This window comes from Olea europaea, unplaced genomic scaffold, assembly GCF_002742605.1.
Source record: "Olea europaea var. sylvestris unplaced genomic scaffold, O_europaea_v1 scaffold256, whole genome shotgun sequence".
Lineage (NCBI taxonomy): Eukaryota > Viridiplantae > Streptophyta > Magnoliopsida > Lamiales > Oleaceae > Olea > Olea europaea.
This window is the reverse complement of record NW_019243883.1, coordinates 683,770-698,894: the sequence shown is the minus strand read 5'-3', so window position 1 is coordinate 698,894 and position 15,125 is coordinate 683,770. Positions and strand designations below refer to the sequence as shown.

At 35.0% G+C, this 15,125-nt stretch overlaps 1 protein-coding gene across 1 annotated transcript; it reads left to right on the top strand.

Annotated features, from left to right (window-relative positions):
• The first annotated feature begins 4,820 nt into the window (after positions 1-4,820).
• On the top strand, positions 4,821-10,071 carry LOC111382767 (zinc finger MYM-type protein 1-like). The gene is made up of 6 exons (XM_023006806.1): positions 4,821-5,107; positions 5,177-6,135; positions 6,259-6,455; positions 6,780-7,073; positions 9,667-9,775; positions 9,962-10,071. The coding sequence occupies exons 1-6, from the start codon at positions 4,821-4,823 to the stop codon at positions 10,069-10,071; spliced, it is 1,956 nt and encodes a 651-aa protein (XP_022862574.1).
• The last annotated feature ends 5,054 nt before the right edge of the window (positions 10,072-15,125 follow it).

Genomic DNA, 15,125 nt, shown 5'->3' with positions numbered 1-15,125 from the left:
GAATTGACAACAAAATTTCAAAATAGAATTTAATGCATAAAAATAATGGCAACATTTAAATACATAAACATTTTAATGAAATAATACAAAAGTCGTCAATTAATTTTATTATTTATTCAATATATGATTTTAATCGGGTCAAGTTTAAATAAAATTTTAATTGGGTCAAAATTGAAATCATAGGGTCAAACCTTTTAAAAGTTTAAATTTGATACCCTTTTGAAAATTACATATTAACCCTAGATTAAAATTGAAAACTAGGTCCTTAACATTTATTATTTACAAACTTAACCCCCAATCTCAAATTGCAAACAGGGGCTCTAGACTCACAAATTGCAAGAGAGGCTCCCGTCTCCAATTTATCACAGCATACCAAAATTTAACCCAAAATAGAGACAACAAAAATTGCCACTCATCCCGGCGTCAGTTGAAGTTACCACCAACCGGCTGAATCTCTCCCACCGGCCACCACCTCTCGGTTATTATTTTTTTTTCCTTCAAAACCTTAACAAGAACCGCCACCCAATTTCAATATCATATAGATTTTGGTCCCTTCTCAGCCATCATATAGATTCAACATTATTTCTCAATTTTACAGCAATAAGCAAAACCACAGAACTGAGATTTTGGTGGCAACATCTCACATTTATTTCAAACCCCAATCAAAATAAAAGGAACTGCAAAGGCACAAACGTATGGTTGCCTTGGATTCTTGACACAAATAAAACACAAATGGCATTTGAGTAATAGCTTGGGGCTATGATTTTAAGAGTTTGGAGTTCAACAAAAAAAAGGACCAAGTTTCTGCCATGGGTAGGGGAGGAATGGGTGTTGCAGGTTTCTTTTCATATATTTATAAATATAATGAACATATAATAATAATAATAATAATAATAATAATAATAATAATAATAATAATAATAATAATAATAATATGTATATATATTCATAGCATTTAGAAGAATCAGAACGCACATTTATGCAATTTTTTTTTTCACGTGATATAGAAAAGAAAAAAAAAAGAATTTCATGAAGGATTTCGATTTTAACATGAAGGCTCTGATACCAATTCTTGAATTTAATTTAATCATGTTAAGAATCGATAATCACAATCCAATAAATTAATAGAAATGAATTCATACCTGCGAAAGCCATTGTTGATATAAATAATAATTGTAATAGCAGCCAAGACATTCCCCTCCTTGCTTCTCACAAAGTATTAGCTATCAATGGGACAAGCCAATAAAAACATATGGAAAGGAGAGGGGACCTTGCCTTTATATATAGGAAATAATTTGAGTCGTCCCATTACGACTATAATTCTAATTAGGGTTTATTTCCGACTCACATACTTTAAATTACCACATCAAATTAATTACAACTCGTAAGGTGTAAAAGGCTCAATTGATCACTTAATAAATTTGGCCCAAACACAATTATCATTATGAACCATATATCTAACCTGTAAAATTTTGCAATCGAATATGAAGCCCACATATGAAATTATTAATTATTCCAACATTATATAGGTATGTAAGGACTCTCAACTATCACTTCTCTTGAAAATGAAGTATCTGAAGTCAGATAATGGAGAAGAATATGTATATTATGATTCAAATAAGTACGGCATTGATAATGAAATTAAGATAAAGCAGATCATTCCAAAAACATCTCAACAAGTGTAGCTAATAGGATAAATAGAAATTTAAATGAGTGTGCTAAAAGTAGGAGATTACATGTTGGGTTACCAATGATGTTTTGGGCTTAGGCTATCATTACTCCAGCCTATGTGATCCACAAAGGTCCTTCACACCATTGGACTGTAGAATACAAAGGTAGTTTAGAATAGTAAAGATGTAAATCTTCCACATTTGATAGTGTTTGGTTGTGCTCTTGCATTCACATTGATTCTATTGTAGAAAACAAGCTTGATGCTAAATAAAAAGTATTTTTATAAGATATGATGATATCTAGTTTTGTTATCATTTTTGGGATGATCGAAATCAAAAAGTTATCAGGAAAATGGACATGATCTTTAATAAAAGTGTCTTGTATAAAATCGGTTGGGAACAAATCCTAAAAGCGCAAGTCATGAAGTTAAAAACCCTATGTAAAACCATTGAAAGATCTTTCAGTAATTGAGTTAGAGAATGCTGATAGTAAAGGCTGAGAAAATATATCCCTAGAAATACGTTAGAACACCCATATGACTCAACTTAGAAGATTCGGCAAAACTATTAAACATTTGCAGAGATACTCTCCAACAGTATATTATATTCTATTGTTTGATAGAGATGAAATAGAAAGTTATAGTAAAGTCGTGTAGGTTAATGAATCGATCAAGTGGTGGTTAGTCATGAGTGATGAGATGGACTCGTCATTATCCAATCAGACATGATAACTAATAGAATTACCGAAAGGAAAGAATGACTTTCAAAATAAGTAAGTTTACTGATCAAAAGAAGAACATAATCATAGCAAGCGATATAAAATGAGGTTGGCTGTAAATGGATTTCAACAGAAAGTAGGCATTAAACTATACTAAACTTTTCACTCAATGGTAAAATTAAGCACAATAAGAATACTTGTACTATTGGCAAAGAAAGACTTGCACATAGAGAAGTGGGATGTAAAGACAAACTTTCTTCATTGGTATTTGGAAGATCAAAATTTTAATAATGTAACCATAAGGTTTCGAGGTATAGGAAAAGGCAAAAAAATGGTGTGTAGAGGTTTGATTATTTTATAAGAGGGTTGAGAACTTTGAGATACTAGTATAAGAGGTTTGATTAATTTGTGGGTACTAAAGGCTTCATCAGGTGTTAGGCAAATCATTGTTGTCCTGTAAAAAACCTTGTTGTCTCCTATATTATCCTATTACTATATGTTGATGACATGTTAATTGCAAATTCTTGCAAACAAGAAATAGACAAGTCAAAAAATGAGTTTCACAAGTAGTTTGCAATGAAGGATTTGAGTGTTCTAAAACAAATTCTTAAGATGAGAATTACTAAGGACGGTGATGTCTTGAGACTATTATAGAAAGAGTATGTAAAGAAGGCGCTAAGTAGGTTCAAGAGGGGTAATGCAAAACCATTGAGTGTTTCTCAATTCAAGCTATCCAATTAGCAGTGATCCTCTATAGAGAACAAGCGGGCTTACATGGTTAAGGTGCCCTATGCCTTTGATATTGACAGTCTTATGTATTTTATAGAGTGATGAGACCATACATAGCTTATGAAGTGACATTTGTGAATAGAGATATGAGAAATCTGGGAAAACAACATTTGAAAATAGTAAAATGGATTCTCAAGCCTTGGGGGATACTATAGATTCAACACTGTGTTTCGAAAAATTAAATTTTTATATTACATGGCTATGTAAATACTGATATGGCAAATGATATTGATGGTAGGAAAAATACTACTCGATATCTATTGAGTCTGAATGGTACAATAGTTAGTTGGGTGTCTAAATTGTAGAAGATAATTGTTATTCCCATTAATGATATAGAGTTGTATTCAGGGGCGGTGCCCCATTAGGTCCAGTGCAGACAGATGCCCGCATTGAACTTTTGGGCTCCACTAGGCCCAATATTTTTATTTTTATTTTTTTTGGTTTTTGAAAGCCTAGTTAACAAGTAACAATCCAGATGGAAGCCCAACCTAAGTAACCACAACCCATAACTCGTTTACGTTTACCGATCCGGACCCAGTGACCCAGACCCATCATTCTTAACCCGTTTAAAATCAAAATCAAGCCAAACCCTTAATCCATTAATCGCGTCTCTCTCTCCATACTCGTCTCTCGCCTGCTCTCTCAAACTCGAAGCTCCACCCGTCTCCGTCCCTGCACCGGTCACCGGTGGCCGGCATCTCCTATATTAGGGGCTTTAATCTCCTTCCCTTAGTTCCCTGTAAGTGTAAGCTCCGCCCCTACCGTCTAGATTAGGCCGAAACTGAAGTGCATCTCCTAGATTAGTGGGACTGAACCGCCGTATGCCAGTGCCATCGCCTCCCGCCAGGCACCACCGTACGGTCGGCACCAGCTACCGCCTGTAAAGAAGGTAATTAATTTCAAATTTAGATGTTCTTCCAAATTCCAACTGAACTTCCGTGAGCCGTCTGCCGGTGCAAGTCTGCGAGATACAAAGATTAATTTTAATTTACGGCTGCTGCTGCATGCTGCCTAATTTTCATTTCTTCAATTCTGCCTGCTGTTGGGAACGTGGGATTGGGGAAATAATTTTGCAGCTTGTCTAATTATTATCTTGTTTTCTTTCCTTGCTGCAGCCTGCAGATGTATCTTCTATTTGTTGCAGATTCTCATTCAATCATTCTCACTTTGTCACACAAGGAAAACTTGGTATGTGAATTTATATTGTGAAATTGGATTGATAGTGTGAAATTTTGAATTAGATTGTGAAATAGTATAAATTGCATTGTGAATTTGTGATGTGGAAGGTGAATTGATATTGTGAAATTGGATTGATAGTGTTAAATTGTGAATTGTAAATTAGATTGTGAAATAGTATAAATTGCATTGTGAATTTGCGATTTGGAAGGTGAATTGATATTGTGAAATTGAATTGATAGTATGAAATTGTGAATTAGATTGTGAAATAGTATAAATTGCATTGTGAATTTGCGATTTGGAAGCTGAATTGATATTGTGAAATTGTGAATTGGATTGTGAAATGTGAATTGCACTTGCGAATTGAAATTGTGAAATTGTGAATTTATGATCCTTTTGTTATTATGAATTATTCTCGCTCACTTCAAGTAATAATTGGATATCAAATGTTTAAATCCAGATATCAAATGAATATATACTTTCAACGAATAAGGAACGTAGTTAGTGTTGATGAGTGGGCATCGAATAATGTGGATGTTGATGAGGAGGTATTGAATAATGTGGAGTTTGATGTCACAAAACTTCGAACTGATCATGGTCTAAGGATACCCATTTTGGATTACAATGCTAACATCCGAGATGAAGTTCGAAAAGCATATATGTTAAAGGGTCCTTGTCAGCCACAAGATCATGACTTTCCAAAACGACAATTTGGAGTAACAATTAGACGATTCAATCCTTCGTGGTTTAAAGAGTTCGGTAGTTAGTTGGAGTACAGTATAGAGAAGGATGCTGCTTATTGTTTGTATTGTTATCTTTTCAGAACAAGTTTTGGAAAGCAAGGTGGAGGTGAGTCTTTTGTTGGCGAAGGTTTTACATATTGGAAAGATAAAAAAAGGCTTCATACTCATGTTGGACTTCATGTTAGTGTACATAATCAAGCTCGCATTAAATGTGAAGTGTTGATGAATCAAGAGCAACACATTCAATCAGTTTTCTACAAACAGTCAGAACAAGCAAGAAATGCATATGTTACACGCCTTAATGCATCCATTGATTGTGTTCGAGTTCTTTTGCGACAAGGGCACTCATTTCGAGGTCATGATGAATCTGAGGATTCTCTCAATCCAGGTAACTTCTTAGTGCAATTGCAATTTTTGGCTGCTCATAATGAAGTTATCAATGCCGTCACATTGGGAAATGCTCCTCACAGTTGCAAATTGACATCACCTGATGTTCAAAAGGATATAGTAAATGCTTGTGCTATTGAAACGATCAATGTTATTATCAAAGACATTGGCGACTCGCTATTTTCTATTCTAGTTGATGAATCTTGTGATGTGTCAATGAATGAGCAAATGTCTATTGTTTTACGTTATGTAGACAATAGTGGGCATGTCAATGAACGCTTCATAGGGATTGAATATGATACAAGTACCACGGCTCTATCACTTAAGGCTGCAATTGATAAGGTATTTTCTAGATATAACTTGAGTATGTCTAGATTGAGAGGACAAGGTTATGATGGAGCAAGTAGTATGCAGGGTAAGTTTAATGGTCTGAAAACACTCATTTTGAAGGAGAGTCCATGTGCCTTTTACATTCACTGTTTTGCTCATCAACTCCAACTTGCGCTTGTGGCTGTGGTAAAGAAGAACATCCCTATTACTAACTTCTTTCGTGTGGTTGGGAACGTAATGAATACTGTTGGAGCATCTTCCAAACGATGTGATCTTCTTCGAGAAAAACAATTAGACTTTATTGTTGAGGCATTGGAAAAAGGTGAGGTTTTAAGTGGATAGGGACTTAATCAAGAAACGACCCTTCAGCGCTCTGGTGATACACGATGAAGTTCACATTATAATTCTTTGGTCAGCTTGCTTGCCATGTTCTCTTCTGTTTTAGATCCACTTGCAATGATTGTTGAAGATGAATCTTGTTCTTGTGATCAAAGATCTGATGTAACAAATTTATTGGAGTTGATACAAAGATTTGATTTTGAATTTAATCTACAGTTGATGAGAACTGTGTTGGGGATTTCAAATGAACTGTCAAAGGCACTGCAAAGAAAAGATCAAGATATTGTGAATGCAATGCAATTGGTGAGATTGTGCAAACGACGACTCCAAATAATGAGAGACGAATAGTGGAACTCTTTTTTGGAAGAAGTATGCTCTTTTTGTCAACAACATTACATTCATGTACCCAACATGGATGATATGTTTGTATGCCTTGCAATTTGTGGTCGCCCTCAGCGTAATTCTCCAAAAATTACAAATTTACAACATTATCGAGTAGATTTGTTCTACTCTGTCATCGATTTATAACTTCAAGAATTGAATGATCGTTTCTCGGAGGCAAATACAGAGTTACTCATTTGTGTAGCTTGTTTATGCCCACAAGATTCATTTTCTTCTTTTGACAAGAAAAACTTGATTAGACTTGCTGAGCTTTATCCATTAGATTTCTCTGCAATATATGGTATTGTACTTAGCGATCAACTTGAGACTTATATTTTTGACATGCGCTCTAACAAAGAGTTTGAAGGGTTGAATGGCCTTGGTGATCTTGCGGAGAAGTTAGTTTTGACAAAGAAAGATAAGGTCTATCCATTGGTTTACAGACTTTTGACTTTAGCATTGATTTTACCGGTTGCTACCGCTACTATGGAGAGAGTTTTTTCTGCAATGAGCATCGTAAAGAATAGATTGCGCAATCGGGTGGGTGATCAGTGGATGAATGATAGCACTATTGTTTATGTAGAGAGAGATATATTTTTGAAACTCGATAATGAAGTTATTGTATGACGATATCAAAATAGGAAAACTCGCAAGGAACAAGTTTAATATATAAATTATGTCGTTTTTAGTGTTGTAGTAATATTGTTTTATTTTTTTATCATTATTAAATCTATGACCAAAACCTTGAAGTTCGGCGTTGAAAAATGATGCCCGCATTGAACATAAATTCTGGCTCTGCCCCTGGTTGTATTTGTGACCGAAGCTAACAAAGAAATGATATACTTGCAATCTTTCTTGGAGAAATTGGATAAAAGGCATGAGAATAGTGTGTAGCATTGTGATAGTTAGAAAATGATCTTGTTTATAATATATAGACAAAGCATATCTAGGTTTGTTATGACTTCATTGGATCTGAATGACATGTCGACAAATATTATTCCAACTGAAGGATTGAAGTTGTGTGCAACTTTAGTTGGACTTCGCTTTGAGTATTGAAGAGTTGTTGTTGTTGGTACAGAGAAGCCATTGATGGTTAATTAGTCTTCAAGTGAGAGGTTGTTAAGTTGTGAAGACTAATTATTGTTATTGTACAAAGTCACTTTGTCAATTGTACGTAAAAACCCATTCTTACGAAACCCGCAAGTGTATAGGATCATTGGCAAGTAATAGATAATGAGTAACGTGTAATGTCTGACGAGGAATAAAATTTAATAGAGTGTATTAGTTTTTAATTAGATTCAAACTAAGCACACAAAAAGTGATTTTTGATTTTTAATTAATTTAACTTAATTTACAAAAGCTTGTAAAATGTGAATTTAATGTGTATGGGGTGATTGTATTGGATTGCGAATCCACCTATTATTATATTTTTCAATTCTCAATTATGTAATTAGTTTCGTTCTTGCATTCAATTGATTATTCTATTGTAATTAATTTTATTTTCCAAGACAAATTAAATGTATTCTAGTTACTACCCGAATCTATTCTCAATCCAAATTCGAATAAATAGAATACATTTAATTTCACAATTATCTCAAAGTTGCACACGTAATTAATAATTTTCCTATAATTTATTGCACGTGTGTTAATCAAGCAGTGTTATAGATCAATTGTGAGCCTCTCAACACTACAACAAACAATTATATATTCAATCGGTGATTAAGCAATCAAATAATAAAATTATGCATGCAAGATTAATCAAGAATTGCAAAAAAATTAACTAATCTACATGTCTTGAATTAAAAATAAATAAATAAATATTTCATCTGCATCCAATACTTGAGAAGAATTAGGCTAGCATAATGTTGGAATTAAACACATAAAAGATAAAAGACATCATCAAAAATTTGACGAACGTGATAAATCTCTGAATTCCTTGCACAATTATTGATTATTAATTGCACAAAAAATTCTGGAATGATTCACTACAATAGCCATTTTTCCGTTTGCTTTATGTGTGTATAAATGTTTAATTCCAACAACCGGCAGCCTCCCTTTTTCAATGGTTATGTCTGTATACGAAATTAATCCCCAGCCTCAATGTTTAAGTCCAATAAATGGACTTGAATGTTCTGTCTTCTGCCAATCAATTCAGCCACCACTTCTTTGTATATCTTTTTCCTTTTCTTTTCTTTTCTGCCGTCTATCTGTGCGTGTACGGATATATATAATACAGCAGCAAGCAACCCTAATTCATGTGTGAGTAGGAGTCCAAAGCAGCTGCAATGTTTTACTTAAAGACAAATTCCAATTGTTCTCCAATTTATCTCTGCCGCCGCCAATGTCTGCGTGTATATCTTTCTCCAGCAACAGGTCTATCCCTTTATTATTTTCAGCCCTTTTTCTGCAATTATGAGGCCCAATTACGCACAGCAGCCGCCCACTTTGAGATACCAAAAAATAAAAGGGAAATTACAAAATCTCAGGCACTTAAAAGATCAAAATGCAAAAATCAAGAGGAAAGATTTTTTGTTCAAACTTCAGGTATTTATTTAACGATTAATATTAATAATAAAATATATCAATCCATTAATCTAATTCCAATCCCTAAATTAACATCACTCCATCTTCTCTCTTCACTCTCTCCATTCAAATGACACCTCCGCCGTCGCTGCCCACTGTCGAAGACCGTCGCCCACGTCAAAAATCCACCATCGAACTCACAGCGACGACGGCGTTGACACGGTGAAGCAGTTCCACTGAGCGCGAAGCCAAACACCAGCACGCTTTTGTGATTTTGGATGGTAGATCACCGCCCATGACAACAATCCATCGCCAAACTCACAGTACGACAGCGTTAACATGGTGAAGCAATTCAACCAAGCGTGAAGCAGACCACAAGCTCGATTTTGGGGGTTTGGATGGTGGATTATTGTGAGTTCAAAGAAGTAGATCCATCGAGAGCGAAGCAAAATACGTCAAACAAGCAAAAGCTGAACTCACACCTCAAAGAAGACTACCCACTCCAACTACTCTTCACAGATGAAGCACACCACCAGCGAAGCGGAATCTGATTGGGGTGGTGCCAATTTTGTGGGTTTGGATGGTGTTTTGTGGTGTTTGTGTAGTGAAGGTGTTTGTGATGGTGGATTTGGCGGTTGGCGTTGGTTTTGATGGTGTTTATGCGGTGAAGGTGTTTGTGGTGGTGGATTTGGTGGTTGGCATTGGTTTTGATGGTGTTTGTATGGTGGCGGTTTTCTGGTGGTGGATTTGACAATTGAGGTGGATTTGGATGGTGTTTTAGGGGGGATGGTGGTGGTAGTGGCGGCGACGATTGTGGTAGTGGCGGTTTGATTGTATTTTATTGAATCTGGCAGTGGTTTTGGTGTTGTTTGGAGGGTTTTATGTGGTTTTTGTTAGTTGTGCAGGTAGAGATGTTGGCGGAGATGGTGGATCTGGAGGTAGTGGTGGTAGCAACGACGATTGTAGGGAGAGGGTGGTCACAATTGACGATAATGTTGGTGGCGATGATATGTAACCAATTATTTGGTCACCTGTGACTAATTACTCAATTGTAACCTAAAAATTTAATAACATGTGACTGAAAATTAATTTGTGACCAATTAAAAATAATATGTGACTAATTAATTGTGATCAACAAATGAACTGTGATCTATAATTTTTTTGATTTGTGACAGATGAAATAAGCTTTGACTTATACAATTTTTGATTTGTGACCTCGAAATAAACTGTGACATATATAATTTTTGATTTGTGACCTCAAATAATTTGTGACTAATTAATTCGATAATATGTGACCAATAAATAAATTGTAACATTTACTTATGTATTTATGACTATTAATTTTATAATTGTGACTTTATTATATTTAATTAATAAATATATTTAATTAATTATATATATACCTGAATTTTGAACTTTCAAACTATTTACCTCACTTTTAAATTAGTGTAAACAATACACCTTAAATATGAATTTTTTCTCCCAAAAACAAATACCCAATTTGAAGTCAAATTCTACAAAACAATTTTAATTCCAGCCCACTTTATAGTGTTGAATTAGGAATCGTTAATGAATTTGAATCCAATATAAGTCCAAAAATTAGGCCCATTTAATTTTTTATCTTCTTCAAGTCCTCAACTTTCAAAGTGCAGAATTTGATCCCCAACTTTCATCCAATGCAATTTAATCTTCATACTTTGGACTTTGCCATTTTTCGCCAATTTTTATTTCTTTCCTTCTACTCCTTTTTCATTTATAAGTTACACCAATTAAACATAAAATTAAAAAAAATTATTATATCTTTTGTCAAAAGAACCATCAAATGTTGCTATTTTAGTTACCGAATAAGTGTATAAAATACACTTGATAGCAAGGTAGCGGTGAGGGTTGAGGGGCGGGGGGAACCCCTAGGGTACAGTTATTAAGAATAGTTTAGCAATTTCATACTCATAGTTTCAATTTATTAATAGATTAGGAGTCATTACTGGGTTTTGAATTATCATCAAAAGACAAAAATCAAAGAAAATAGGACGAGACACTTTCTCTTGTAAACTTCTTTTTATCATAATAAATTACTACAATGATGGTTGAGGAGTAGTCACACATTAAATCTCTGTAAGTTCTTTTGTGTCTTTATTTCTTTACTATAATTTTATCATTTTTGGTGGCATAGAATTAGGATTTCTAAATCTCAATAGTTTACACCAAAATTGGCTCCACAAGAGAAGAAGAAGATGGTAAGACCTCTCAAATGGTTATAACTTCTACTGCAGTTAGAGGGACTGGATACACATCACAAAGAACTTGGGGGCTGTCGTAGTGACTTTGCATAGGACCACTAAGTTGAAAAACATGATCTATACTGACGAAATGCTATTGATAATGAATCCATGCGAAAACTCTCTCTTTTATTGGAGCCCGAGATATAGTAGAAAGCCTACAACATGATCCGATCAAGCGAGAGCCTATTCTTGAACGTGGTTGAAGATAGTTTTTATCTTAAAACTCAGCTTCTTTAGACTGACACCAAATTATCAACTGAACTTCGAGCAGTGGCGGATCCAGCACCTAGCTAGCCCCAGCGGCCGCCCATGCTGGCCACGTGCTGGATCCGTCGGAAAGAGTTTTTTCTGTTGGGAATAGATCAAATTTTAAGGTTATATAACTAGTATTTCATTTTAGTTTCAACCCTCACTTCTAGCTCAGTTGGTTGGAGCTTGTATGTTTATGTTGGATGTTTTGTGTTCGAATCCCCTTGCCAGCAAAATTTATTTTACAATGCTTTTATTCTACATTTTTTACAAAAATTCAATAGGAAGTGGACCAAAGGAGTTTCGAACTCGGGTCCTCTTTGATAGAGGTATTGGAGCTTGACCATTACGCTAATTGTTGATTGCTATCTTTGTGTTTAACAAAGTAATATTTATTAGGTTTTATTTGGTTTGCAAGTACAATTGCAAAGATATGAACCCATACTTTCCCTTTAAATTATACAAAATTTGGCAACAATGACATTCGATAAGTCCAATTTATTCTTATAAGAAAATTATATATATTCAATTTGAACAAAGTAACTATTATATTTAAACTTTAGACCCTTGTTTGATTTTCAATTTTTTCAAAATATTTTTTTTCTTCTTTTTAACTACACATTTTTCAATAAAATAATATTACACACAAATTCAAAATTTCTATTTATTTTTAACTGCACATTCTCCATCAAATCACCATTTCAAAATGTATTTTTTGTAAAAAAAAAAAAAAGGCAATAAATAAATAAATGATATCAAACGGACTCTTAATATTTTATTGCGGCTGAACGGTCGATGACCGCCCGTGCAGGGTTGAACTTCTGGATTCGCCACTGACTTCGAGAGACATTTTCGCTGAAAAGTTGTTGCAAATGGAGAAGCAAAAAAGTTTCTCAGTTAAACCAATTATATTTTCAACCTTTTATTTTACAGTATGATGTGTTTATCTTTCTAAATTTATTTTCTATTTGAGTCATTAAATGCATCCCTTCATTCGAACAAGAAATCTTTCCAAATGTAAAATTTTTTTATAAATTGAGTCAGCAACTGATGTGAGGAAATTAATTTTCGGTGAAACCCATATGTTGATGGCTGAAATTGCTTTAAAGTTTTCTGATTTTCCAACTTAAGAAGAATAAAGATTTTTTTTATTAATAATTTGTTTCTTGCTTCTTTTGAATATTGAAAAAGTACGTGAGCAGTTTATCAATATTAAGAATTGGATAATAAATAATAGCACATGAGAAAGTGGCAATAAGGGGAAAGAAAGATGTTGCAGTGGTGGTACCGGCCAAGGAAGGAAAGGGCTGGAGTGTTTGGGAGTGGGGAGTGGGAATGTGTGGGATGGTCTTGTACAAAATGAAGATGTTTTTAACTTTATTTTTATTTTTTTGGTTTCATTTTTAAGTTTTATTTACATTTTAACTAAACTAATGATATTGTTAGGTCTAAAGGTGTAATTGGCAATTCTGTAGACAAAATGACTAAATTGTAAATTTGTAAAAGTCAGGGACTCAATTGTACAATGTTATAAAAGTCAGGGACTTGGGGTGCAATTTAGCAAAGCTAGATGGTAGGGACTAGGGTTTGAGTGTTTGGTTCAAATCAAGGTCACGGCGTCGAAAGTTCGTTAGCTGTTCGCCCTGCCACCGCTCGAGCGAGAGGAAGCAGAATGGTCGTCGCTCGATGTTCGCTCGAGCAAAGTGGCGTCGCTTGCTTTTCATTCGAGCGACGGTGTTATATGAAAAATGGTATTTTCGATTTCTGGAAAGTTTGACACGGCCTAAGACTCCTAATTGTCCCCAACTAGGCGGTGAACGTGAAAGAGAGATTGTCATATTGTGCTTTACATATATATCATCTTCAATATTCTCTCAAGTGATCCAAGGCAGAATCGAACAAGGAATTCATCCATAAATACCTTGTGATTCGGGCAATCCACTGTTGGGGAAAACATGACTATTTGTGAAGACAAAACACCTGGACTTCTTCATTTGTTGAGGAAGGGACTCTCTTATTGGGAGATTGAGAGAGGTGGACGACAAGCGCAGGAACTGGACAATGGAAACTACTAGCTTGGTCCTAGAGTTTTACCCACGTTGGGATTTCTCCGTCATCATATTGTGAGTTGGTGTTGTTACTATTTTATTTACTTTATGCAAACCGACAATTCAACATAGGCTTAATTGGACGTGTATATTTAATCACCTAAACAACAATTAATTTGTGACTTATTACAATTAATTATATTAATTCCGCACGTAAGGCCAAACGGTAAATTGGAATGTAAATTTGGTAATGCTAAAATTTGAATTTGACTTAGTAAAGCATTCCCATGAATTTTCAAGTGGTTGTAGAACATTCCCTGAACTTTCGAATGGTATCAAAGCCTAAGTGCGAATCCTGACCTTACGTTAGTCTAGATGAGTATGTCGTTGAATGTGCCACCCCACTTTGATGGGAACAATTGTGCGTATTGGAAGGTGAGAATGAGGACATTTTTTAAATCCTTAGATGAGCGTGTTTGGCAGATTGTGGTAAATGGTTTATCAGTCCCTAGTACCACAATAGATGGTGTAGTCACTCCCACCCCTGTCGAGAACTGGTCTATAGCTCAATTGGATAGCTGTAATTTAAATAGCAAAGCCCTCCATGCCCTATTTATGGCAGTTTCCCTCGAGGAGTTTAGGAGAGTATCCATGTGTGAGGTAGCAAAGGAAGTTTGGGATATTTTAGAAACCACACATGAGGGAACTCAGGCAATTAAGAGTTCTAAGTTGCAGATGTTGTCCACTAGGTTTGAAGAGATAAGAATGAGAGACGATGAGATGTTTGATGTCTTTTATGCGAGCTTAAATGACATAGTAAATTCATCCTTCAACATAGGTGAGAAAATCCCTGAGCCTAAGATAGTGAGAAAGATTCTTAGATCCTTACCTGAGCATTTTAGGCCTAAAGTCACGGCAATTGAGGGGAGTAAGGACATAGACACTATTAAGGTAGAGAAGTTAGTTGGATCCCTCCAAACCTATGAATTGACCTTAGACAATCCAGCTAAGGAAAAAATCCATAGCCTTAAAAACCACTAGGAATATTCGGATGGAATCTTCTGATTCTGATTCACCCAATGATGAGGAGATGGTCTACCTAATTAAAAAATTCCAAAAAAAATGTTTAGGAATAGGAAAAAGTCTCAAGAGAGACAAAGAGATGGCCCGAGTTAATTTAGGAAGAAATCTAAATCCGTGAGATGCCATAATTGTCGCGGTTTCGATCATGTGAGGAATGAGTTCCCTAGTACTAAAATATTTGAAGAGAAGGCTATGAATACTACTCTCACTGATGACGAATCTAGCTCGAAAAATTAGAGTGAGAAATCCACCAGTGAGGAGAGTGAAAAATATGTGGCCTTCGTTGCTAGGGGGAAAAGTGGATTTGATCAGGGACTAAAAGGACAAAGGACTTAGATAGTAGTGAAGATTCTGGTGATGAGAATGGAAGTGTGTAAGATCTAGAAACAGCCTATGATAGGATGTAT

Coding starts and splice junctions, on each gene's coding strand:
- LOC111382767 (XM_023006806.1), top strand. CDS start 4,821: ATGAATATATACTTTCAACGAATAAGGAACGTAGTTAGTGTTGATGAG. Junction 6,136..6,258: donor TGTTGAGGCATTGGAAAAAG/GTGAGGTTTTAA, acceptor CTTCTGTTTTAG/ATCCACTTGCAATGATTGTT. Junction 6,456..6,779: donor TTGTGAATGCAATGCAATTG/GTGAGATTGTGC, acceptor TCTTTTGACAAG/AAAAACTTGATTAGACTTGC.